General features: G+C 39.9%; 1 protein-coding gene across 1 annotated transcript in view; it reads left to right on the top strand.

Annotated features, from left to right (window-relative positions):
* Positions 1-26,258, top strand: part of pebp4 (phosphatidylethanolamine binding protein 4) — a 59,896-nt gene that overhangs the window by 10,617 nt on the left and 23,021 nt on the right. Inside the window, exon 4 of the mRNA XM_084056335.1 lies at positions 18,046-18,144. Within this exon, the coding sequence (XP_083912461.1) occupies positions 18,046-18,144 (99 nt within the window). The remainder of the gene's footprint in view (positions 1-18,045; positions 18,145-26,258) is intronic.

The raw sequence follows: 26,258 nt of genomic DNA, 5'->3' as shown, positions 1-26,258 counted from the left end.
GTCTGACAATAGTCAGATTTTTATGCAAGCAGGGATGCTAGATAGACCTTCAGCCTTTGACTAAAACTCAGCAGGTGATTCCACATTTGAAGTGCACTCAATAGGCCTCTGATTGAAAATCCATGGTATTGTTCAAAGATTGTTAGTTTAACCCTAAATATTTCTTGTACTAACCTATTCAAGGGCAAAGGTGTAATACGCCAATATAGTAATTAAATCAAAGCATTAAGTAGTATTATTAAATTATTACTATTTTTTCCATATTGATAATGTACCATACTGTAGGTATTATTAGGTCTGGTAAAAAAAAATCTGTAAAGATCGCCTACTGACATCATGCATGAGATTTGTGAAAGTTGTTAATTAGAGCTCTCTGGCAAGCAAATCACAGTATAAAGCCAACACCAAGTTGATAATATAAATGTCTACCAAACCTGCGGCTTCTAATTATTTGCCCTGAAATTCTAACCTGTCAGTTCATATACATTGACTGCATGGTCTGTTCAAACAGTGATTCATAATCTGCACGGGAAGTGCATCTGCTGCAGTGAATGCTTAGATAAACATACAAGATTAAATTTCTATTTATATGAGGCTGAGAAACCTAACGTTTGCCAGGGAAGAGTTGTAAGATCTGCAGACGAGTGGATCACACTTTTGGCACTGAGTAATATGTACATTTTCTTAATGAGAAGTTCCAAATCTGTGGCCTCGTAAAGTCCAAAGACATTCATATTGTCCTCTTGGCTGTCAGAGAGGTTTGATTAGAAATTGTCTGCTCTTTTTTTAAATGTATTTGTCTTTTTATGTCTTGCATTCCCTACAGGTTCTTTCTTTCTTTCTGTCTTTCTGTCTTTCTGTCTTTCTTTCTTTCTTTCTTTCTTTCTGTCTTTCTGTCTTTCTTTCTTTCTTTCTGTCTTTCTGTCTTTCTTTCTTTCCTTTGTCCCTTATCATTGAATATTTTAATTGAGATTGTATCCTGATCCTGACACACTGTTACTGTGTGGCCATTTAATGTATACATAAACCTCAGGTACAATAATTGACTTCTCTGGAACTTCTCTTTTTAATTTAGAACAACTAAATAATCCTAAAGTTTGAAGTGATCACATGAAGTTTATTTAAGACCCTCATGTGCTTGGCTTAGTGGCATTTTGCCTAAATTGTTTTGTGCTTCTCATCTGTGGTCCGGCACAAGGTTTAGTTCCAGCTCTAGCTGTCCCAATCCTCTGATTCACAGCTTCAGGGCTGCTCTTCCTGTCTTAACTCTCCATAATGCCATCCCCTTCATCTCCTTGTGGTGTTATTGTCTTAACTGTGGATGGAGAGACGGTGGTAAAGAAAAAAGGGGTTAACACACATTTGGCACAGTGAAAGTATAAGAACCTTAAAAAGTGCATCCTTTCCGAGTCTGGTTATGGAATTTCTATGGTCTGCACATGATACCTGTTTTCCTTTTTCCCTGACTTCTATACTATATCATAGATATTTTTGCACAGCGCATACAGTGTTCAGGAAAGCAAACTATGATACTGTGCTACTTGATATCCTTTGTTACAGACTCGTACAGTCGAATTAGCATTGTTAGTGGTCATCACCACATCAGTTGACACATTGACACCCCCAAGCGTTCAGAGGTTGGAAATAGTGTGTGATAAAGCTGAACAGATATCACTTGCATGTCATTTCTTTGATCCTGTAGTTTGGAAGCGCAGAAAATGGTATGCAAATGATTTGTTAATCCCTTTACATTATTTGTTCCATTTCTCCCGTTCGTTTCCACACTGAATTTCCAGCACAGCTAGCTGACAGGCACATAACTTCAGAATACTCCTCTTAGGGGGAAAAAAGTCAGTCACCTACTTTGCTTTAAGAACATTTTGCTTACATGATTTTATTTATAATATCAGATTTAAGAGTATTTTAATCTTAACACACTAGGGACGCTAATCATGTATAAAGAAATTATTATTAGAAATTATTGTTTGATATGGATGCTTTATCTTGTACAAAATTGTCAAATATGAACTATTGCATTCAGTATTTCTCCTTCTTTATGTTTATTTTGTATTTTTTGCCAGCATAAGAAGGATAAGACCAGATCCATGAGCTTGTGACCAACATGTTTCCATAGTTTAGTTGTCCTTGGGGTTGGTGTTAAAAATAATAAGAAAGAGGTGGGATGGTCTTAGATCCAAGAAGCTTAAAATGCAAAATCTCGAATAAGCCCAATTTGCCTTAGCCAATCGCATTGCATGTTGGAAGGTTTGTGTTGATCGTCTCAACTGACTCACATACCGCCCCTCCCCAAATAAAAACACTGGAGATTTACGTGGCTTTATAAAAAAATTATCTAGACATTTATCCAGCTTAATCTTCTTAACATATTAAAGTGATTTGCTTTACCCTGAAGTGGCTGAAGCTGTATCAAGCTCACCGCCCCTTGTGGCACTAAGACCTGAGTGGCATTGTGGACGTTTCAACTCACAGTATGAGAGAGGTGGGCAGAAGTCAAGGCTTTTTCCCTTTCTGCTGTGTAGCTATAGTATAGCTGTCCCTGCTTGTGCATCCAGCTTTCTTTCTTTTTTTTAAGGGGGGGGGGGGGGGGGGGTTCTGTTATCCCATTCAATCCGGGAACGCATACTGTGTCATTTTAGATTTTTAGCTATAACCATTATTTTATACTTAAGGCTATTCAAAAATAGCAGATCTACAAGCTCATAGCACGGCACAGAGTGCCGCGCTATGTGTTTGTAGATCTGCTATTTGTTTTGTTGAAAAATCGTGAACATTTGTGTAAATATTTGAATATACTGTATATGTTTTTTAAAGCGAACATTTTTAACTCAAATCTTTGCTTCTGGGGATTCTACAAATATCTTCAAAATCCCCCCCCAAAAAAAAACAAAACGTATGTTGCTTTAACATCAGTGGTTCTCAAACTTTTTTCATGTCAAGGACCCCCAAAATGATATGTATTTGTCCGCGGACCCCCCCCCCCCATCTCAAAATATTTTGTTCCAGGGACCCCCAGAAGCAAAGGTTTGAGTTAAAAATGTATATATATTCAAGGATTTGCACAAATTATCATGATTTAAAAAAAATAGCAGATCTACAGATCCAAAGACATTTAAATTAACACAGATGCGTTCCCGGATTGAATGGGTTATTAGTCCAACTGTTGCACTCAGTCAGTGCGCTTAGGCACGTGGCAGTGCCAGAACTGCCCACACTGGTGTGGAGGTTTGGTGCTCTCAGCTTCTGAGCTGAACTGAAAGAGCTTTCACATAGAGTAGGTGTTGGCAGGATCCGTTGTTTCTTTCTGTGAATGTCATAAGAGGTAGGGCTGCAACTAATGATAATTTTTGTCATCAATTCATCTGTCATCTTTGTTGTTGCTGTTTTAGTTATTTATTTATTTTGATTATTCAGTTGATCTATGTGATTCATTTAGCCAATGGCATGATGCTAAAATAAGATTATAAAGCCCAAAGGATGATAAATGCTCAAGTTATCTGAACCCAAACAGACATTTGAAATTGTTTAATTTTGTAATGACCGGTAGATTTATCCTCTGAAGAAACAGCTTTTACTAGGAACACTATTTTATGGGTAAATGGTGCATTTATATAGCACCTTTATCTAAAAGTGCCTTACAATGTGCATTACATTCAACCATTCACACACAGACAGTGGAGGAAGCCATGCAAGGCACCAACCTGCTCATCAGGGGCAGTTAGGGGTTCAGTGTCTTGCTCAAGGGCACTTCGACAGTAACACAGGGGGAGCCAGGGATCAAACCGGAACCTTCCGATTCGGAAGTGGCCGCTCTGCCTCCTGAGCCACTGTCGCCTGTGTCAAACAGCTCACAAATGCATTCACATCCACAACTGGAACTCAAGAGGGCAGAGGCAGTGTCTACTGCACTTACCCAGGATGTACTGTAAACCCAGAGTCTTGTATTAGAGAGTTCCGTCAATGAGGGGGCAGAAACAGGGTCTTCCGGTTCAGGGCTTTGTCACTATTCGCCAATAGAAGGCTCTGTAGAAGACTGGCCCTATGAAGTGAACGGAGATGGCGCAACTCTCCTTAAATGGCTCTGTGTAAACCCAGAAACACACACATAATGTAAATGGATAATGCTCAGCACAAAACAACATGGCACATTTATTTTCCATAACTCATTTCCCATAAGTAAATCCCAATACAATTAATAATACAATAAACTAAGAATATTGAACATCGGAGCATCCCTGAGGCATGCTGGGAATTGTCCCTCAGCCCTAAAGACCCACAAAAACATACATTTTCACTTTATAATATTGAACAAAAAGCAAGCGTTCACATTTTGGTGGAATTGTAAATGGCACATATTAGAAATATTTACATGATACATCACTAAACCGCTAATTTGATTGCTAAAATTGTATTTGAAAAATGTTCTGTCGTTCAATTAATTGTTTCACCCCTAATGGCACCCCTAATGGCAAGTGAAAACGGAGGCATAACCACAGATATGGCATGATCTATCTGGCCAGCAACTTTCTAAGTGTGTGTACAGATTTGGGCATTTGTCTGATAGATGATGATGTTAACCTTTTCTCGAGATAGAAAACAACTTGATGCGGAAATGGGAAGTGACGGTTGTGTTTTTTGAATCGTCACTTCAAAGACTGCCCATTTGAAAGGTCTTAGTCAAACTCAAGCATTCCGATGTCCTCATTTGACACAATGCACTATGTATCTGCTGCAGGGCAGAGACTTTGCCTGATCTCATCAGATGAACTGTATGTTTAAATTTGGAAACACTTATTGCAGCTGAAGCATGAACCTCTTTATTGCCATCATGGTATTTAACTTAGTGTCCATCACAATTAAATCAATCTCATCACATGAAAAAAATGACAGGAAACATGGTCATCCTACAGATGTTATTTCCTTGAAGTTGACCTTTGGTGACCTCATCAGATGCATATTAGGAGTGATGATCATAAGAAATCTTTGCTGGGTTGACTTGTCATTATGTCTTATTTGTCAAATATTAATAATTTCTTGACAGGACATGATTTAATAATAACTAGGTAAGGTAACGTTTATTTATGAATCGCCTTTCAAAACAAATGTGCTGTACAAAAACTGTAATAATACAAAAATAGAAACATCACAGTAACAATAAATTGAAGTCAAAAACAGTTAAACATAATAAATGCCTTTTTAGCAGATTTGTAAAGGCATCAACTCACTCTCCATTTCTTAGACTCTTAGAGGCAGTGGTAGGCCTTTCCAGAGAGTGGGGGACGGGGGTACCACTGCAAAAGCTCGATCGCCCATTAGTTTTCAGCCTCGTATTTTTGGGATAATGAGAAGGCCTTTGTCTGAAGAAGTAATCTCACTTTGTACCTCAGGTGTTTGATTTTGGCAATGTTTCTTTGTTTAAGGAAACAAGTTTGTACCTCTTTTTTACATGTGATTCAAAGCTCATATGTTGGTCAAATAGGACTCCTAGGTGTTTTGAAACATCAGTGACTTTTGCTGCTAATGGACCCATAAACTGCTTATTTACTAATTAGCGTAGCAATCCTACCGACAAGCAGAAGCTATATTCCACACTGGTCTATACAATTTTCTATTATTTTCACCCCTTAAACATTGCAGTGCTTTGAGAGTTACTGTTCACCTTCCATGTGCAACATGCCATGCATTGTATTGGCTAAGACATACAGTAGCTCTTATGGTTCAATTGCTACTCCTACTGTAGCAATGCAGGGTCATCTGACCATTGTGTAGTGGTTTTCACATCATAAAATGCGTCCACATTACACACAAGTGTGTTTTTGTCTTATTATTCATGTTTAGTGTAAAATACTGTACCATAAAGTACTGCAGTACTATGCTTCCAGTAGAACTCTGATCAATCAATCTTTGCTATGATATAACAATTATTAACAAAAATAAAACTTCCCTGTGCAGAGAGAAGTCTTAAAGTCTAAGTCTAAAACGTTTTCCATGGATTCTCACATTGATTGTACATTTACATTTTGCATGTGTTCCGTTAATGTTCTGTAGGCTGTTTAGTGGTGTGAAAGTGACTGGATTAAGTGAATACATTGCGTTTGGATGAGACATACCAATAAATGCTAGATATTACATTACGTAGAAGCCATGATGTTCTAAAACATCTCTAAATCTCTTGTAGTATAAAACATATTCAAATGTTAGGCCACCTTATAAAATATGGTTTGATTTCTTGCTTCTCTTTATTCAAATAGCCAAGCCCTTGACCTCACATACTTCAGCTGGATGTTTGAAATATGTTAAAATAGTTCAGATTATGGCTGTTCATACAAAATGTTGTCCATTATAGCACAGTACCAACACAGCCAGACACTTCAAACAAACTATGAGTGGTTGCTCCTTTTCATATCACATAGAATGGGAGAAATTGATTGGAGCTGGGAAGCTTAGGACTGGATTTTCCTCAACCATGAATCTTCTCTTTTTCTTTTTTTTTTAAAACAACTGCAGCTTAAATTTAGATATATATTTCTTATGGCTTTTGTTTTTCTTTATTTCTTTGTCCAAATCCTATTGAGTGGTGCTTCAGGTTCTTCCTAGAGTAAAAAGTTGATATTGTTGTAGACGGGGAGAAAGGACTTTTTTTTCATGTGTGCAGGAATGTAGATTTCTTCCCCCCGTGAAATCCTAATTGTGCCTTGGAGGGCTGGTAGGGTATCTCTGCTCAGCTCAGCTCAACAGGATTTGTGTCTGTGTATGTTAGAGTATGTCTTTTAGCCTGAATGCGGATATAACCCTTTTCATTGCACAAGCTGCTGATTTCTCATATTTGCCGACAGGCTGATCCTGCGCATCTGTAGCTCTCTGTTGAATCCATTGAAAGTTTTTGTTTTAGAACCTGCTATTTCTAAGAAAAATATTGTTTTTCACTGTATATATTAAGAGTTAGGACAGAGTGCAAGTGGAGGTCTGTGTATCAGCCACATATTCAACAAATGCGTTTATGGAAACGGGTCACGTTGATTGGGTACAGGGTCAGACTGTACGAGGAGATTGCCAGAGCGTATATCTCAGGTCAAGACACTACTACTCCACTACATGCCTCTAGAATTATTGCTGTGCAATTGTGCGTTTATCTATGCAAATCCAGGATAAGATCCTATCTGCCTGCAGCTACATATCCCCCTGGATTTGGACCACAAGGTTATGGTTGACAGTCCAAAAGGGATGGGAAAAACATACTGTATGTGCTGGAGATTATTGTTCTAGTCATTAATTGTCACATGAAAGGGTGGATTAGGATTAACAATCCTTTTGGATGCTGTTACACCTGTCCTTCTGTCTTAAAACCTCACTTCACTTTCCCCCCTTATTTCAGTATCAATTTAAGTCTGCAAAATAAAAATAAAAAAGCTGATTTATTCAAATGAATCATCGACGCTGGAAATGATTCAATATGTGGTGCATTCAGATGGGTGATACATTATTCCCTTGAGGACAAGGGGAAGATAGAGCTGCGGAGCCTTTTTATTTGTGCTGTCTTTATCAGTGTGTCAGGCAGTGAGGCTGAGCTTGTTCTCTGTGAATGGACGAGCCCTTGAACCATAAACCTGCACGTCCTCAGATAACAGTTTGTGCTTTGTGATATCGGTGCCATTCTGCATGGTGTCCTTATTGATGGCGCTAAATATATAAAAATCTACTAAATTAAAGCATCTGTCATAGAAATTATTTCTCGAAACTAAGGATGTTTGCTGTTGTATGCAGTGTGAATTGTACTGTAGTTAGTTTCACCAAGCTTTGCTACGGATACCCCTCATCAGTGTCCATGGGTATTCTTTTGTAATTTAGTTTGTTCTGGAGTGTCAGGGTGCTCTGACATATTTGTGTTTGCCATCTAAGGTGAGAAGAGCACTCCCTGAATCACTCGGAGCATGTGTGATGACATGGCCCTGATTGTCAGACTGGTGGGCTGGTGATATTTGGACACAGACTGTGGTTGTTTGTTTGAAATACGTCAAGCTTCTCAACCCCGGGCAGTCCTCGCTTTCCCTGTCTCCCAACACCCAGCGTCGCCCACTGAAACAAGAGTCTTCCATACTGGAAAATCCGGCCCTGTCAACTGGCAGTCTGGACAAGGTTCAGCAGCCCACATGCAGAACACCCCACCATCACCATTGCTACAAACCCCTAATAGGCAATAGAGCCTGCCACCCCATGTAGTTGCCTTTTGGTCGGCATCCATGGATGGCGTCAATAGCATCTTCCTACACAGACATGAGTGAAAGAGGGAACCAGAAAATGTGGGAATAATTTACACTTTCTCCCTGTACTACCATCACAAACCATAATTAATCATGATGGAAAAAATGTGGAAGCCATCTTGGCTGGTGAGACATACGCACAGTGCCTGTGAACAGTGCTGACACCTTTTACGGCTCTGATGGCCAAAGAGGGAGGGGTGTCATAGTTTGTGCGACCAAGAGTTTTTACATCCTCCCCTCATGGCAGGACACAGCCCCTCATCTTTACTGATTCTTGCATTCTTGTCAAATGTAATTGTTAAGTGTAATATTTGTGATTATTGTACTGTGTTTTACTGTATTGTAAACTTGGTTACATGGTAATTGAAGGGCCAGACCCTCAGCTGTACCTCAGAGAACTAAAGGTTATGATGATCTTGAGAAGCGCGTCTGCTGCATGAGGCTTCTCCAGGAAAGTGTTAACCGTTGATGTTGTGACTGTAAGCCTTTTATAAAGCATAAACAGAAAGTAGTGTCGATCACTACGGACTGTTTGAATTAATCGAGTTGTGGTGCACAGTGTTGAAATAGATTTGGCAATGACAGGTTTTGTATGAGAGACAAACTGACCTCCTCAACCTCCTGTTATCACTGATGATAAGTGGTTTCCATGGGAACCATGTAACCACCTGGAGTCAAAATGAAAATCCAAATGAAAATTTCCAAAATATTTTTTATATATAGAACATTTCTGTCTAGGGGTTAAATATTCGATTGCTCTCCCAAAACATGTCTTTTGGAGCTTACTCTTGTTTAATTCAATAGCACATGCACTGCCTATTATCTAAAAAAAAACGTGTTGGCCTTCTTTACTGTGAAATGGTGTGTTCAACAATATAATCTGAAATACAAGTGCATTATGTTCACAATGTTTTCCAAGTTTATGTATGTGTAATCTTCAGCTTCTCTACACAGGCTGCACTTGGTATAAAAATGGCAGCCCTTTAACCTTCCATGTGTGACACGTTAGACATAGTAATTATGGATATTAGTCTAGTTCTGTAATTTTACCTGCTTGACTGTGTTGTGTTCGTTCTGCCACTGAACCACATGTCAAAACCATATCCCTTTTGCCTCATTTAACATGGGCTGGCTTCATGTCTGGGATGCTGAAATGCCAGTGCCTGACTCCCTGCGACTCCAGAGTACCTGTTAATAGTAGTTTCTCTGTATATATGAGCATGTGCATTTGCAGAAATGCTTTCATAGCAGTGAGTAGGTGTATGTGTGTAAAGCCACCACTAGAAAGTGTTGAAAGCCTCAGTTAGCAAGATGGCATCCAGGGTGACTAATAAGCTTACCATGAGCACCGCTGTGTTTGCAAGCACGGTGCGGTGAAAGGAGTCTTCCATGTTGAGAGAAATGCAGAAATGGTTCCCCAGGCTGCTACTAATTCCATCACCCCCCTCAAGCTTCAATCAGACTGTGAACCATCTCACTCTAGTCTGGCTTCATAGTAGTTCCAAACTGCACTGGGAATATGAAAAGGTTCACATTCTCTTGAGGACAGATTGCATTTGAACATTTTAATTCTCAGAATTTATCAGAGAGCAGCTAGTTCATTTTTTTTTTCTTCAAATGCTGTAGTAAAACACACTTTGTGGAGTTTGGCAGATAAAAGCATTAGTTGGTCTAATGTAGAATATGTAGTTTATAATCGATCGTGTATCCTCCTGTGGCATATAATGCTTCAAGCCATACAGTAGTGCAGTGCTGCCATATACAGTATCATATATTAAAATCTGAGCACCATGTGCCTGTGATTTTGTATAGTAAACTTTATCTGGAGCCACATGTATCCCAGATGGCCTATACACTCTCACCCACACCTGTCCGACTGTCTATAATACCACTTTTCTACAATAAAGAAAAAAAAAAGATAGAAGAGTGTGCCCCCCCCCCCGCACGCACGCACGCACGCACTCACTCACTCACTCACTCACTCACTCACTCACTCACTCACTCACTCACTCACTCACTCACTCACTCACTCACTCACTCACTCACTCACTCACTCACACACAAAACATGTGAACATTTCGATAAATGCAAATTGTAGAGTGATTATGTAACTATGTAAACTAATGTTTCATATGCCAGTGTGATTCATCTTGAACTGCTGCCTCCTCGTAGTGCTCCTGTGTTTGGCTGCTGAGTGAGGCTCCAGCGGCTGTGTTGTGTTCAGGTGCGGCACATGCTGTTTAGTCCGCATGTGGCGTCCCTTTGGCCTTGTGGTTCTTCCAAGTGTGGATTTATAAGCCACTCCACACTTCACTCCTGTGTGGGTGGCAGGCTGAGTTAAAAATAGGCAGGTTTGAAGGTAGTGGGCAGAAATACTCTTTAGAAATACTCTGTGCCTTTTATATTTGATGCAATCGTCAATCATCATATCTTTATGTTGAATTAACAATTAGCTGATAGTATTTGCATGTTTTCCAGTCATTTTGAAGGCAGTGTAAGAGAGGAAAAAAAGAGAGCTAGAGAACATTGAATGGCCAGTGTTCGCTGTATGCAGAAACGAGAAACCACTAGCTTAGAGTTTTATTATATATGTATTATATATTATTATAATTGTATTTATTAATTGTTACTGAATCTTAAGAATTCCATCCACTTAAGTAATATTACACGAGAGGGTGTGCTTTACCCTTTATTGGCATGACAGTGATGCAGTCAAGAACGAGGCACTTGGGTCGAGTTCTGTAAACATCACTGAAATGACGGTAAAGCACACCCTCTCACACCCTCTCCTGTAATATTGTGATTATACATTATACCAACAAAATAAAACATAGACCGGTAGTCAAAATGTATTCATACTGTACTGCCCTAAAACGCCAAAGTTCAGTAACTATGCAAAGAATCAAACCGCCAAATGGGTTATATTGGTCCATAAGTGACACTGCAATAATTGTATATTTATTCATGAGGTAATTGAATATCCCAAAAAATCATGCCGGCCGTCACTGCACTTTGGCTTTGTAGGGCAGTGTATTGTGGGGCAATTCGCTCTCAAAATAAAAACCCATTTGCAGGGACCCGAGGTATACGCTGGTAGGAATAGAGTCGGAGGCCATGCAACGTGCGATTCAAATTCGGTGCTGATTGGATCCTGTTTTAGTGATATATGGTGTTGTGTTTTTAAGAAATGGGCTCCTCCCACAATTTCATTTTGAGAGGATTGATCCACCCAAAAATCATGTTTTTGAATCAAACGGTTTCATTTTGTGCATTTGTGGCACCCCCTATGGGTCAAAGTGGATATGCTTTTCGTTGCTTCGTTGCTTTGTTGCGTAAGCGACCCTCAACATGTGATTCAAATTTGGGATTGACTGGACGTTTTATTAATGATTTTTGGCATTTTTTTTGTAAAATAGGCCCCTCCCACTAACTTCGGGAGCCTATTATGGATGAACGGTATCGAATATCGAAATTCCGCCTATATATGTTTACCGCATAGATCCAAAGATCATATGTACCAATTTTTGTGAGATCTCGACAAAATGTGTTGGAGGAAAAGCAAAAAGTGTTTTGAAGAAAATTCAAAAAAGTGGAAAATCTATACAGTCAGACGCAAATGGGTGTGGCCTATGTGGGGAGTTGCGTCATGACCCAAGGAATCCAGGGAAAAGGAAATGTTGCTTCTATACGGTTCAAGAGTTATAGGGCAAAATGTAAAGTGGGCTGTTATAGCGCCACCTTGGCGGTGTAATTATGTTTTTGTATGTAGGCCACTGGACTAGGAAGTAGGAACCTCCCCATTAAGTGTTGTAACTGTAGCCCTTACGGTTTCCGAGAGAAAAATACTTGTTTTTCCATTATAAGTCGATGGGGAAAATGTATTCACTAATAAATTAATATCAATTAAACTACAACGTAGTATCTCTTAGCAAAATGGAAACACACAATTCCCGATGAAGCCAGTTGATTTGACATATATGGCTCGAGTGTGTGCCGCCCTTTCGGGCAACCACACTAATAATGACGGGACATCCAATTATTTGTTTTTCAAGAGCCTGAGGCACAAAAAGGAGCCAAATCCATGCAAGAATTAACTACCTTTGTTTGCACCTCCAACACACTCACGTGACAGGTGATTAGGCCGTTCTCAAATTGTTCATTAGAGCATGGCTAGTTGTGCTGTCATGCTCATTTGAGCACAGCTGGAGAGCCCATTTTGACCAGATTGCTTGTCGGAACTACCTGTTGTAAATGCAGCATATTTTTTATTTCCTATGACTTTTATACAAAAAGAAAACAAAAAACAAACACATGTACATAGAAATGCACAGAGGATGGAAAGGTTGGAAGTTGCAAAAGGTCACAGACAGAGTTTAGGGCAGTATTACATACAGTATATACTCCATCTCCATAAATGCACGCATGTGTTGGTACAGTAACTGCAGGCAATGCACGACGTGGATGGTTTGCTTAGTGGTTGCTGAGGGAAAATATGTAGTCTGAGTTGTCTCCTGTTCATTTGTTTGTTGCAAAACCTCCATATAACTATAAAAGTTTTTGCTCATCTTGAAGCCACAAAGACACTAAGCCGTAAGGTCCCTTGCTTGTTGCCTCATTTGACTTTTCTCTTCTACCTGTTCCTTTGGTTCCGTGATTTTTTTATATAGTTCACAGCTTGTGAAACATCAGGCTGATTCATTAATGATAACTCAACAATGTATTCTTCATGAAGAGATTTCCAACAAATCATCTTATTTGAGTAAAAATAGAAAATACATCCCAAGAGGTTTTCACATAAACCCTATCAAAGAGATTCTTTTTTCACATCGCCCAATTCTTTTATGGCAGATTACAGCGCTGACTTTTTGTGACTGGCTCTGAAGGAGGGTTGTAAACGCAGGTTGTGATGGGGAAGAACGAGGTTATGGATCTCCTGAGCACGAGGGAGGCCTGGGGGGGGGGGGTTCTGTTATTAATGACGAGGAAGACCTCTTCACCTCCAAGGCCGATGACCTCTAGGTGAATGCCACCCAAAAGCAGCACACGGCTGTGGCCTTCCAATGGAACCACTGTCCCCCATCCTATCTCTATCTCATCTGTGGGTCTGCTGCCCCCACTGCTTTCTTGAACAGGATTCAATTACTGCTGCCTGGTTGAACTTTGACCTGCCTCCGCCAGGATGAACCTCATCCTCCGACCCTTATGGAACGAGCGACATGGGCCACTGTTAAAACCCTCCACGTTTTTCCTTTCACGGCCGCACTCTCACTGATGTCTCCTCACTGTGATGGGACTCTATTGCATTATCTCTACTGTAGGGCCAAAAATATATTTATGGTCTATGAATACTTATGAAACTAGAGCATACTGTATGTATGTAATTTTTTACACATATTCTCGAATGGCACTTTACTATTTACGTCTCCCGCACTGTTTAAGAGGGGGATATTTTTCTGTATTTTACGAATCGATCTCCTAACCTTGCTCTAAGCCACAGTCGATGGTTGTTAAGCCATGGCCGTCTCTTAATCACAACACAGATACCTGTTAATTACCAAACGAGTTCAAGTGTTTTTGCTACTTAAAGAGGGATTTGATATTGATGCGCTGCGTTGCCCCAGGTCGGGCAGTGAGCGCAGTTGACCGTTTAATGAAACGTTGTGGGTTTCTGCAAGCCGGAGCTGTAGGAGATAAAGAACAGGAGAGGATAAAGCAATGGGTATATTAATAGGCAACTGTATGGACGACACAGTTTGGTATCGGGTCAGGGATAAAATGTGAACTTGTAAACTCGCAGAGGGGCTTCTCCTCCCCCCTCTCTCTCAGTCTCTCTCTCTCTCACTTTCTCTCTCTCTTGCTATCTCATTCTCACCCTCCGCGGTGTCATCACTGAGCTGAGCGGGGCTCAATAGCCGAGGCAGCTCTACGAGAGCAGCGATTAGACGTCTCTCTGATTCTCAGCCCCAGCAGAGTTCACTCAAAGGTAAGCCAGTAGTTTACATCCTGGGAGACACTGGTCTTCCTCTGCCTTTGTTCTTCCCCGTCCTCTGTATTGCAAATACTGCCGCTCTGTCAGGCTGTCGGCAAGGGAGCACGAATCTCACTTCGTCTCACTGTCCTCCACTGAAGCTGAAACAGATCGACAATATGAAAGTAAATTTCAAAATCGTCCCTACAATCATAATGTGTGTGTGTGTGTGTACATGATGAAGAAAGTGTTGAGTTTTCGGTATTTCTCATATGCAGTACTCCCAAGATAAGAACCCATCTACCTGCCAGGCAGAAAGAAGGCGGTATTGTAGAGAGAACCTCCGACCCAACCGTCCCCTTTCAAGTAACTTACCAGAACTGATGGCAGAACCTCCCAGCTGGCTGCAGGGCTAATTCTAGCCGCCTGGCGTCTGAGGCATGGTCCCAGCGGGCCGTTTTGCTGTGATCACAGCAGGTAGTGGGAGGTTAATCCCAGGAGAATGCAGGCTCAATCTCCCCGCCTCCGGCCTGCACTCGAGGCCTCCATATCCCATGCTGTGTAATGGACGATCGCAACGTTGAGGGCTGTGGCTGACACCTGTCACGATTGCTGGACTCAGACAGCTTTTTAGAAGGTGGTAGGGACCCAGTACATTATAGAAACACTGGAGAACAGAACCAGAGTTGACCACTCTGTCCTAACACAATGAATCTGGTCTGCTCTGGGTCAGTGGATCAGAGAACGCGAGGATGTAAACCATGGAGTTATTTTCCAATGATGTGATGTCTGGGTTCAATGACTGGTTAGCAATGGTAACCTTTCTTAGACATTCAAAACACCTGCAGGCTCAAATGTTTTGTTTATATTTATAATAGCCTTAAGGGGTCACAGCTTGATGTGAAGACAAAGGTAGACTTCCAACATATTTTAGGCAAAATATGTACCACCCAGCCTTAGGTTTACCAAAATGTGCTTATTTAAAATGTTTTGATATACATTTAGTTTGTACAGTCAGTGATAAATTATTTCAGATGGCAGAATATGCATCTGTTTTTCCCTGGAGTCTCTCTTGCATATCTGTGTGTAATTAATGTGGATTTTGACAGATGGAGAGAAAAAATGTCCCTGTAAGAGAGAGAAGGGTACATGCCACAATGTGTGAAGTGCAAGCATGGAGGGAGCCTCTTGTATTTTTTGCCGTCCGTGCCAGCTGGACTAGCCAGATTCTTACAGGTACTCTAAATATATGCATAAAACATTGAAATTCGATGCCCACTATAAGTAGTCTATATTTTTGCTTGTTTCTACAGTTGGAAATAAAGCCAAATGTTTTAACCACTTAAGCTCTATTTTATACTTTAAACATTTTTCAAAAATAGCCAATCTACAAGCTCAGAACTTGTTGCATTGCCACACACTTTGAGTTTGTAGATCAAAACATTTTGGGAAGTTTTAATCTATAACGACATGCCCAAAATAGGGACACCAGGTTGAAAATGGTTAATGTTACGCTATTTGAGATATTAATCCTAATCCTTAATACTTAATCATCATCCGTGGTACGTTTTGTGAATTATCCAATAAACTGCTATAGATTTAGACATTAAATATGACTTGAAGTTATTTCTAATTTAGAAACCTCAAATTACCTCTGTGTGTGTGTGTGTGTGTGTGTGTGTGTGTGTGTGTGTGTGTGTGTGTGCGTGTGCGTGTGCGCGTGCGTGTGCGTGCATGTGCGTTGTGCTATTTCTGAATGTATTGGGGCCCTGACTTAAATATTAGTGTAACTACATTATCACACTGTCTTGCCCAGTAGCAATCATGTACAAATGAGGATTACAACTCTGGAGAAGGCAACAGGTCATGGTTGGTAAGCTGCCCGGGGGGGTCACTGATATAGAGTCACTTTTGACAGGCTGTGGAGGAGGCTCTATTGTTGTTCGTGTGTCTAGATATTACTTGGAGGCACTATCACTGAGACTACAGTATTATCCTATTATTAGGCTTAGTTGTTTACGCTTGTTACTGCTTGTCAGGTAGGCCAAGAATCCTTCTGGAGAAAAATATGTGTCTCCCGCTTTATCTCTTTCAAGTACATCGGCTTAGGTTCATTTTTTTTTACGTCTTTTAAGAATCTCTTGATAGGACGCAGCAAACAGAATTTTGAGCAAGGTTTATGTCTGTAAGGGAACATTTGATAGTAATGTGTTTCTTTCTGAGCCGCAAATAGTGTTGTTTGGCAGACATTGTAGGCACATGAGAAATCCTGCATGTGTTTTCCACACGTGCATAGTATGTTTAGGCCAAATATGACCATGTGCTTGTTTAAGTTGAAATTACATATACAGCCTGCAGCCTTTGTGGATTGAAATAGCCTCAATTCATATCTCTGTGTGTAGAGGAAGTGAACAAACAGAGAAAAAAAAAGGAGAAAAAAAGCTCATCATATGGTCTGGCAGATTTTGGGCAGAGCACCAGGAATGACAAATGTGCTCTCGCAATAATTCAATCTGCTCTCATAATTCTCTAACTTTTAGGAGCAGACAGAGCGGAATATTTCCTGCAATTAAGCCGCCAAGTTACCGTCCAATAACTGTGATCAAGTGTTTAGTTAAGATGCTTCTTCTCTCGCTTTCTCTATATCAACAGATTGAAGGGTATAATGATGCTGTTGAAATGGCAGAATGATGGCATTCACAAGAACTTAACATGATATCAGATCCAAAACATTGTCATTATATTCTTGTCACAGTAATAATGTTATATTTGAGGAATTATATATCAGAGGGAGTGCTGTAGCATGGTTATTAGTGCGAGTGGGCCGCAGTTGTATGCTTTCTCCAACAACCATGGAATATCACAGCCTTGTTTGTGTCAATGCCTTTATACCATAATTCTGTCATTTTAATGCGTGTCTTGTTTCATACAGATTACAGTTTTTGTTTTTAATAACAAAATAACATTAACATTGACTTTGGGCTTTAGAATATGTGTCAAGATTCCAGCAATCCAATAAATGGCAAACCCACCCACTGGTTGTGTACAAACTAACTGGATTTACGTAAGTGTAAATAAGTGGGTACAATGAGAAATGAGAAAATGATTCAAAACTGTCTATCTCCGGAAGGGAAATATAATACTTCACACCAAATATCTTAGTTACAATGGTGCACATGTAGTGAAAGTCTGAGAGTAGTTACAGTACTCAAACTAACTGTTGTCCCAGATAGCTGGTCTGGCTGCAGTGCCTCAACACAATGTGTTGCACAAACAGCATACAACTCCCAGTGTAGTTCTACCTTTAGGACATGACATTGACTGGGTACTTGTTTAACCCATTAAGACCTGAGGTCGATTCTAAAAACGCACTTCTAAATCCTACGTTTTCTGGGAAAAAAAGGTTGCTAAATATCTCATAGAGATGTCCAAAACTGTGACTTGTGATCTACAAGCTCAAAACACGTTGCGAAGTGGATCTGCTACTCTTTGATGCTTTTGTGTAACGCTGTGTAGTGTGACGTTGGCGTAAATTTACGAAAGAAAACACCAAAACTTAGAATATGGAGATTAGAGGTTTCTGCCCAACAATAGCGATGTATAGCAACAACTAAAATGGCACAGAGGCGTTCCCAGCTTGAAAGGTACAACGACGTGCAGGTGTAACGGGTCTGACTGGGTTAATTACAGTACAGTAAAATGTACTCCATTCAGAATACCTGGTCTGAATTATTTTTGAAAAACATTATACTTTAAGTTTAACTGTGTATAATCAGTTGATATGTTTACTGTTTTCAGAAAAAGAAATATGTTTTGATGATGGTGGATCCTGATGCTCCCAGTCGTGCCAGTCCTACTCGTGCTCACTGGAGGCACTGGTTGGTGGTGGATATACAGGTAAGACCTTTTTTTATTGTTTTTTATTAAAGATTAGTTTTTGGCTTTTTGCCTTTATTGATAGATTTTTTAAGTGAAGATAGACAGGAAAGAGGGAGAGAGAGGGGAGAGATACGCAGCAAAGGTTGTCGGGACCGTAAAACGCTGTTAGGCTGCTTATGGGCCTAGGTGCCCGGACCACAAGGCCAGCGATCTGGGCCGGTAAGACCTTTATTGGTACTGTCACTTCACTCTCACTGCCGGTGGTGATGAGACATGGATGTCACGTCTTACTGGATTAGAAATCCTATGATAGTTTTGGTAGTTTTACGTGCCGTCATGATTTTTCTGAAAATTGTGCATTTTCATAACCTCTCGGCTGCACGTCTGCACATGGGGACTGTTGCAAAGGCTGGAAAATTATGAATGTTTTTTAAGCCTAACTTGGTGGAGAAAAAAAGATGCCAATTTCCAAAATGTAAATTTTTCATATCATGTATATCGTGTAATAAATGCCTGTGACAAAAGTGTGGGAGTAAATCGTTCTAAATGGCTGTGAAAGTTTGCAAGGCCCTGTCAGCAACAATTTCCCTCTGCCGACGAGAGCCTGGGACGTGTCAATGCAAGAGTGTGAGACTGCGATTGAGGAGAGCGGCAGGCAAGGCGCAGACTCGTTTCTCCCATAGAGTTCCCGGTCCCTCAGCTCCCCCTCCAGTGGAGAGATCTTGGCAGAGCGCTCTCCCTTCATCTGTTCCCCCAGGCAGACCAGCTCCCCCAATGATCCACACTTCTCCATATTTTACACCCCCGAAATGGGCACCGCTCCGATTCCCCTTATTTCCTCTTCATATTTTGCTCCTTTTCATCCGTTCGTTTTGTGTGTTTTCACTTTCTTGCATTCTAACGCCAAATGCGTGTTAAGTTGTTGATTGCCTCAAATATTTGGAGGTTTGCAGACATCCTCTAATCCCCCTGGAACCCAGAGATCAACCCAGTAGATTAGGACTAGTGGTCGGAAAAACAACCACACAAAAGACGCTGCTGCAACGTATTCCTGCTTCCCTTTTCATTCTACAGTATAAGGCATAATCTTAACACTTACAAAATGCTGTATTGATTCAGAGATTCAAATGTGCTGTATCTAGGATATTTATTTTGGTAGAACCCACAGTGGGTAAACATGTAGTTTTCCTCAACTGATTCAGCCGTAAGAGTGCTTAAGAGAATCACATTCCTGCTTGTTTTTTCCTAAATGCATGAACATTTGCACTGTATCGCTCAAATGCTGTACTACAATAGTGATACTTGGAGAAATGTAATTTACATAGTAAAATTGTCATTTTCTAAAATGACATTAGAAATCACACTTGCTTTTTCTTCACCCCCCTCCCTCCCTTTTTGTGTAGACTCATATCCTCTGGCTGGCCACTTGACCAGCTGTTAATAAACAAATGTCTTTCAAGTGCTCAGACAGGGCACATCCTCTCCAGTAATTCAATTTCCTGTCACTTGTGTGGGCGTTGACCTGCATTGCCAGTGTAGCGATTGGCCAATGTGACAGGATGCTTTTCTGATTGTGGCCGGTGGTTGGTCAGGGGGTTAATGAGCCTTTTGAGTGATGCCAACCCTTAGTGGGAGGTGTTTAATTGCCCAAGAATGGCTGGATGGCATCACATAACCTCCTTTTGGCTTTTTTCAGGTGTCCATGTGAATGTATCTCAGTACATTTGGGATTTTAACAGCAACAGGACACTGTGCAAATGTATGTGTTCTGGACTGTTTAGACATTTCGGCTTTAGTTTTCTTTGTCTTTGAGCAAATATGACTTCAGTAAGAAAAGTTTAAACTAATAAATAGTTTGAATGTAGCTTTATCCAAAAAAATAAAACTCTCGTCACTCTCGATTGAATAATGAAGTTCATTTTATACAATGTGTTTGAAATTGTAGATTGTTTGGTAAATCTGAATTAAATCTGAAGTATTTTCTTTATAGAAAGCTAAAGGTCAAGATATTAATGTCAACTGGATCAGCATTTAGATTCTCACTAGACAAACCATAGGAGCTTAACAGCCATACACATTCATATATATTCATTAATCCAAGGGCACTAAGGGTTGCTTTGGATTGCAGATGTTGACATAATTAGTGTGTATTTTTTATCCTTAGCCACAGTTTTGAAGGTAAAAAGCAGTTCCTTCAATTGAGCATAGAGCAAAGGCTGCATTCTACAATAGATTTACACTGAACCCTCAACAGAGATCTCATTAAGGGCTTGCTATAGTTTGCTGTGTGCGGTGTCGCGCACCAAAAATTGCGGCTCTACAAGCTCACAACACATCACGCCGGAACGCAATGTGAGCTTGTAGATCTGTTATTTTCAGTGCGTGACACCGGTGTGCCACTGAGTATAAATCCGGCTTTAGAGAGGGCATGGTAACAGAACAAGGACACACTGGCTCCCAGCTCTTGTTTGACACAAGCTCACCTTGCTTTGAGCTGCATCATCTTGCATCTCTGCACTCTTGACAGAACGCATGTAGTCTGTTCATTGTATGATATTGTATCCATGCCTAAAATCTACTCCAGTGCTTCAGAATTCCTCTAAGCTGGGATTAAAAATATGAATACAATGGATTGTACATCTGTATACTCTGTTGTCAGGTCACTGTATTTTCCCTAAAATGTAGATTTTAGAGAAGTATGTACGATAATGGTTGACACAGTATTAGTTATATGGCTCATATTGTTGTTGTCGGGCATAAACCTTGGACCATATCTCCATATTTCAACTTTTTATGTTTTTCCATACGCTACTTTGTCATGTGACAGTGTCATTCATGCAAAACTAGCGAAAATAGATGCTCTACAAGCTTAACACATCGCGGTAGGATTTTGCATCATAAAAAATACATTAGAATAGGTGTAATGATTTCCATACAGTATGCATGACAATTTCATTCATTTTCTTTGTTTTAAGGAAGCCAGATCTGTCAATATTTTTGTTTTTTTTTATTTTTTTTGTATCAGTGGCATTACATCATTGCTCTGTACAGCAAACACCGGTTGACGTGTTTATTTTGTTATATCATTTCATTATGGTCAATTGCATCATCTTATACAACAAGCGGTCCAATTTCTATTAAAACTGTCAATGTCTGATCTGTGTATCTTTAGGGCATTTGCCAATTTTCACCCCCCCCATTCCCGCACAGACAGATACCGTCATTTAGAATTTCTGCAACTCTCTCTGTGTTTTGCATCAATTATAGACAATTACCAAAATAATCATCAACAGATTGCTGTATCGCTCTCAAAGTTGGAGTCCAGATTGTGAGTGTCTCCCTCCCTCCCTCTGCCCTCCTTGAGTCTAAATCAATGCAGATGTTCTGGTATGGTCTCACAGCGATAATTACTGTAACAGGCAAATCATTAGTATCCGAATAGAGTAAGTGTATATAAATAAAGTGCAGGGTCTTATTTTTCCTCATTAATACCTATTCTAGAGTTAATTTTCATTTTCTGAGACTAGCTTTAACTATGAAAATCTTGGATGGCTGTTATACAGTAGTTAAATAAAGTGAGATACTGAACAGTATATTCACTGATAGATATACATCTATTCATCCAGACACTGCTGGTCTGTTGAAGACCATGTATACATTCATTATCCTATTCTCTGTTTCATTTTTGATAGACAGAACATATTAGTATTTTCATTCAGACATACTAGTATTTTCATTCATATATTTAATGTAGTGATTTGTTTACAGATATTTATTCATATGCTCAGTGTTGATAGACTGTTAATAGACCCTGCATATATCCACCTGTATATTCATTGTTAGATTGTACATACATTCATTCATATATTCACTGGCATTAGATGTATAGTGTATATATATTAATTCCTCTATTCACTGTACATTTATATTTATCGATACATATGTTCAGAGAGGGCCAGCAGCTCAGTATTTAATTTAATTTAATTTAATGTAATGATTTAGTTGTATTCTTATTTACCTGGTTTTTGTTCTTGACTCTCACCTGTTGCTGCTGTGACACCTGAATTTCCTTCTGGGGATGAGTAAAGGCTTATCTTATTTGACTGTATCTTATCTTCAATACAGTTTCCTAAAGTAACAGATTTGCCTTTTTATATGCCATATTTTTGGACACGTTTAATACCATCATATTTGATAGTCTGATAAATGTGTGTCCCTGTTAAAGGTTAAAGGTTCCACACACTCCTTAACATGCATGTTGTCAGTCGTTAACGCAAAAAGAGCTTTTCACACTAATGCACTGTAATTGTGTGTAGGAAAAGGGAAAATAATTAGTTATCACATTTCTTCATGAGAGGAAGAAATTCAGTTCATGAATGTGACTTGCAAATATACAATCTTATTGTATGTTTTTCAATTATGTCATCACACCAGCATTCACATTTTTTCCATTGGCACGCTGAATTTCAGCCACAGTATTAATACTACAGGTACAGAAAAAACATAAGGTAGATTCATATCATTTTATTGCATGAAATATTGACACCAAAAAAATATAATTAAGCTGTTGCCTTGGTGTGCCTAACTTTTTAATGAATTAAGGAACTTTCTTAACAATCTATTCTTTGTAACGTGCTTCATAACATGTTCTTAATATGTTCATAACACATTAAATGTAAGAGATTCTTTTGTTAAAAGGTTAAAGCAATATATTCTAATGGTAATCATTGCTGTGAGTGTTTGTTCAGTAACATGGGTCTCCCTGTCTCTCCAGCTCTTTAATAAACAGAAAATTCATTTTCAGGTGGGTTGCACATTTTCAAGCCAATCAGGAGAGAGTACCCATTTATCAGCTTAAATTTCATAGTGTTGCAGCTCCAATTTTGTCTGCTCGTTTCTTAGAGTCATCACATGAAAATGCACTTGTTTATCCTGTATCCTGCCGTTCTCTCTCCTGATTGGATACATTTGGTATCCCGACCGGAAAATGTGTTTTCTGTTTACTAAAGAGAGACAAAGAGACTCCTGTTACTGAACAAACACTCTTTAGCAATGAGTACTATCAGAATATAGAGCTATTTAACACTTATTTTAACAAAAGAATATCACGTACGCTGTAGCCAAAACATGTCTCCCAACATGTTCCTGACATTTTTAGAGCATGTCGTGTTTTCTGAGAACTGGAGTGGAGTAATTAGTTTCCTAGACTAGAGCATCCATAGTAATGTTAAATTATCCAATTGTAACTCTGAGAGTGTTATCAAATGTAACCAAATGTATCCTTATGGGTCCATTTGGTTACATTTGTACACTCTCAGAGTTAAATTAACTCTGAGGATTTTACTATGTACACTAGTACAGTACTCATTTCAGTTTTACAGAGTTCCTTGAAGAAGGCCCACCGATTAGAAGCCATTGTTTACTTCCTCTCTCTGGGTATTTGATGACCAGGTGGACAGCTCAGAACACAATTAGATGTGCTCATGATTATGGTGCATTAGGGAGATTCATGCTTTAGGATCCACGTATTTTGCAACAGCTCCCGTGAGGGGCAGAGCCCATGTCCTGCTGTTGGTCAGGCACATTCAAATAGTAAGTTATTGTGGCCATGTCAGACCAGCTGCTGTCCGTTTGCAAATGCTGTGGCCCACAGAGATCGCCTGCTCCCACACCTGAATATTATGATTTGTATATTTGTGAATTTTATTTGATTCCACTCACTAACAGTAGTCTAGTATGACAGTGCACATACAGTAGAGACAGTTAAGGATATTTATGCATTTCTGTTACTATTAAATACCACCTCAAAAAGTCTGTCGCTAGTCTCAAAAGTAATGAGTGTTTGAAATTACATTTCAACCTCTGCAATAACCTTAAAATTTGTTGTAGCAAAATACCCCCCCCCCCCCCCCCCACCCTCCGTAACGCTAATAAACATACATAATTGCATTGTTCTTTATCCTGTAATTATCCCTACTGTTGCAGGTTATATTTAAGATTTTTCTTTCTTGACAGACAGCTGCCCCCATATGGAAGCCAAAAACAATTTCCCGGAGGCCAGGCGAGCCATAGCTAGCTCCGGTGTGAGAACAAAGAACCATTGGTATTATTCATAATTAAACTCTTATTGTGTACTCTGCTGAATATTTTCCATTCTTCTGCCTCTCTGCTGCTCACTCTCGTTCCCCCTCTCGATACTTTGCACCTCGTGCTGAGAACATCTGTCTGGCGTCAGCGCCGAGCCTGGCTGTGCAGATTGGAGCAGGTAGAGGAGCACATTGTAGCCCAGCTAATGATGAGAGTGTCTGCCCTCTCTCTTGGAGGAGACGCAAGCTGCTGCTTCACACTCGCTCACTCCACTCATACGCCCAGGGAAACAGATTTCCAAACATATGCAGTATGTTTTTAATCCAGTTTAATTCAGTTCCCAGCAAACACAAATAACCTTACGGGACATCCATATCTTATGACAAGGGGGTGGGCGCAAAGGAATTGAACAATTTTCCTTTTTAATGTGATTTTTTTTTTCTTTCCCTCCAAAGTTGCTAAACATGCTCATAACCCGGGTTAACAGTTTTCTTGTTTGTGGTTTCACAAACTTTTACACAGAAGTACCTCCTGGCTCCAAGTGATGGGAAGCAAATTCATCCGATCTAAACAGTTGGTGCACCTGTTGTCATCTTTTTTTTTTTTTTTTTTCTACTAAGTGACAGCATGAACACATTTTTGATTAGCATACAAGAACATAGGGAGTAACATAAGTATGATGGTGCAAGCATTTACTAACATACATATTGTGCTTATTTCAGTATGGATACAGTCCAGAGTAATGCACGCACATACAAAACAAACTTGAGGGGGGCAGGATAAAGAATACTAAAGTTGAAGGAAACAAATAATTAACTGCACACTGCTCTAAATGCTCCCGCAGTGCAATTTTATTGGAGGTACAATGTTTCGACCGCCAGGTCTTCATCATGTACCTGATACTGTGGGATCATTTAGAGTGGTATGTGGATAATTCTTATTTTTTTTATGTTTACTGGTATTTGATTTGTACTAGGGACAGACACTTTGAACTGAAATGCAATTACCTCAGTGTCAGCTATAATACTGTTTTGGTTAGTTATACCCTATTTAATGCGATGCGTTTTTAGATGTTTGGTTTTTTTCTATATATATTTGTTATTCAGAACTATACAACACCTCCCTTGGTGTTAGTCAACAATAGCCCCTTACATGCAAGCCCAGCTGGAGGTACTTAACATTAAGGGATAAGGATCCTGCTGTCCACTGCAGCCAGACAAATGTCAGAGGTCCTAATACATGGAGTTCAACGTTAGGAAGTCATTCAGCCCTCGCAAAACATCATCAACTCCTTCCAACCACCCACCCATCCTTGTCCACTTTGGCTCGCTAGCTTTGTGTGAAATTCCTTTTATATTTATATGAAGATTATTGTGTGTGTGTGTGTGTGTGTGTGTGTGTGTGTGTGTGTGTGTGTGTGTGTGTGTGTGTGTGTGTGTGTGTGTGTGTGTGTGTGTGTGTGTGTGTGTGTGTGTGCGCAAGAGCGGAAAGTCTGTGTGAGTGCATCTGTGTCTATGTAATAGTAAGTGCGAGATTGAGAGTGGCCATTGGAGGCTGCTCTGCAAGTACAATCTGTCCAGTGAAATAAATAAATGTTGTACTGTAGTAATAATCCCAAACCTAGACCCAGTGTCAATGCTGGCTGCATCTCCAGTACATTGCGGCTCGTGAACTGCTTTGGCCTTTTGCAGAAACGCCCGTAATCATGCTGTGGCCCCCATCAGCAGCTTGCTCGCAGTTTATTAACAAACAGGTTCTTCTTCAGTGTGGGCTGATGCTTTCACTGTTCTCTGCCACCTAAAGGGAGAATTACATAAGAATCCTCCGCTCAGTTGTCGGCTCCCATCCACACAGTCCTCGCGCGCACGCACACACACACACACACACACACACACACACACACACACACACACACACACACACACACACACACACACACACACAATACTCTGTTGTTGATAACCTCCAAAGCCTCTTGCTATCGCTATAACAGCTGACCTGCAATGCCTGCTGTGGTTTTTGTAACAAAAATACTGAGGAGGTTT

This window comes from Gymnoscopelus microlampas (assembly GCF_963454915.1).
Source record: "Gymnoscopelus microlampas genome assembly, chromosome: 4".
In the NCBI taxonomy this organism is placed as follows: Eukaryota; Metazoa; Chordata; class Actinopteri; order Myctophiformes; family Myctophidae; genus Gymnoscopelus; species Gymnoscopelus microlampas.
This window is presented reverse-complemented; position numbering and strand designations above follow the sequence as displayed.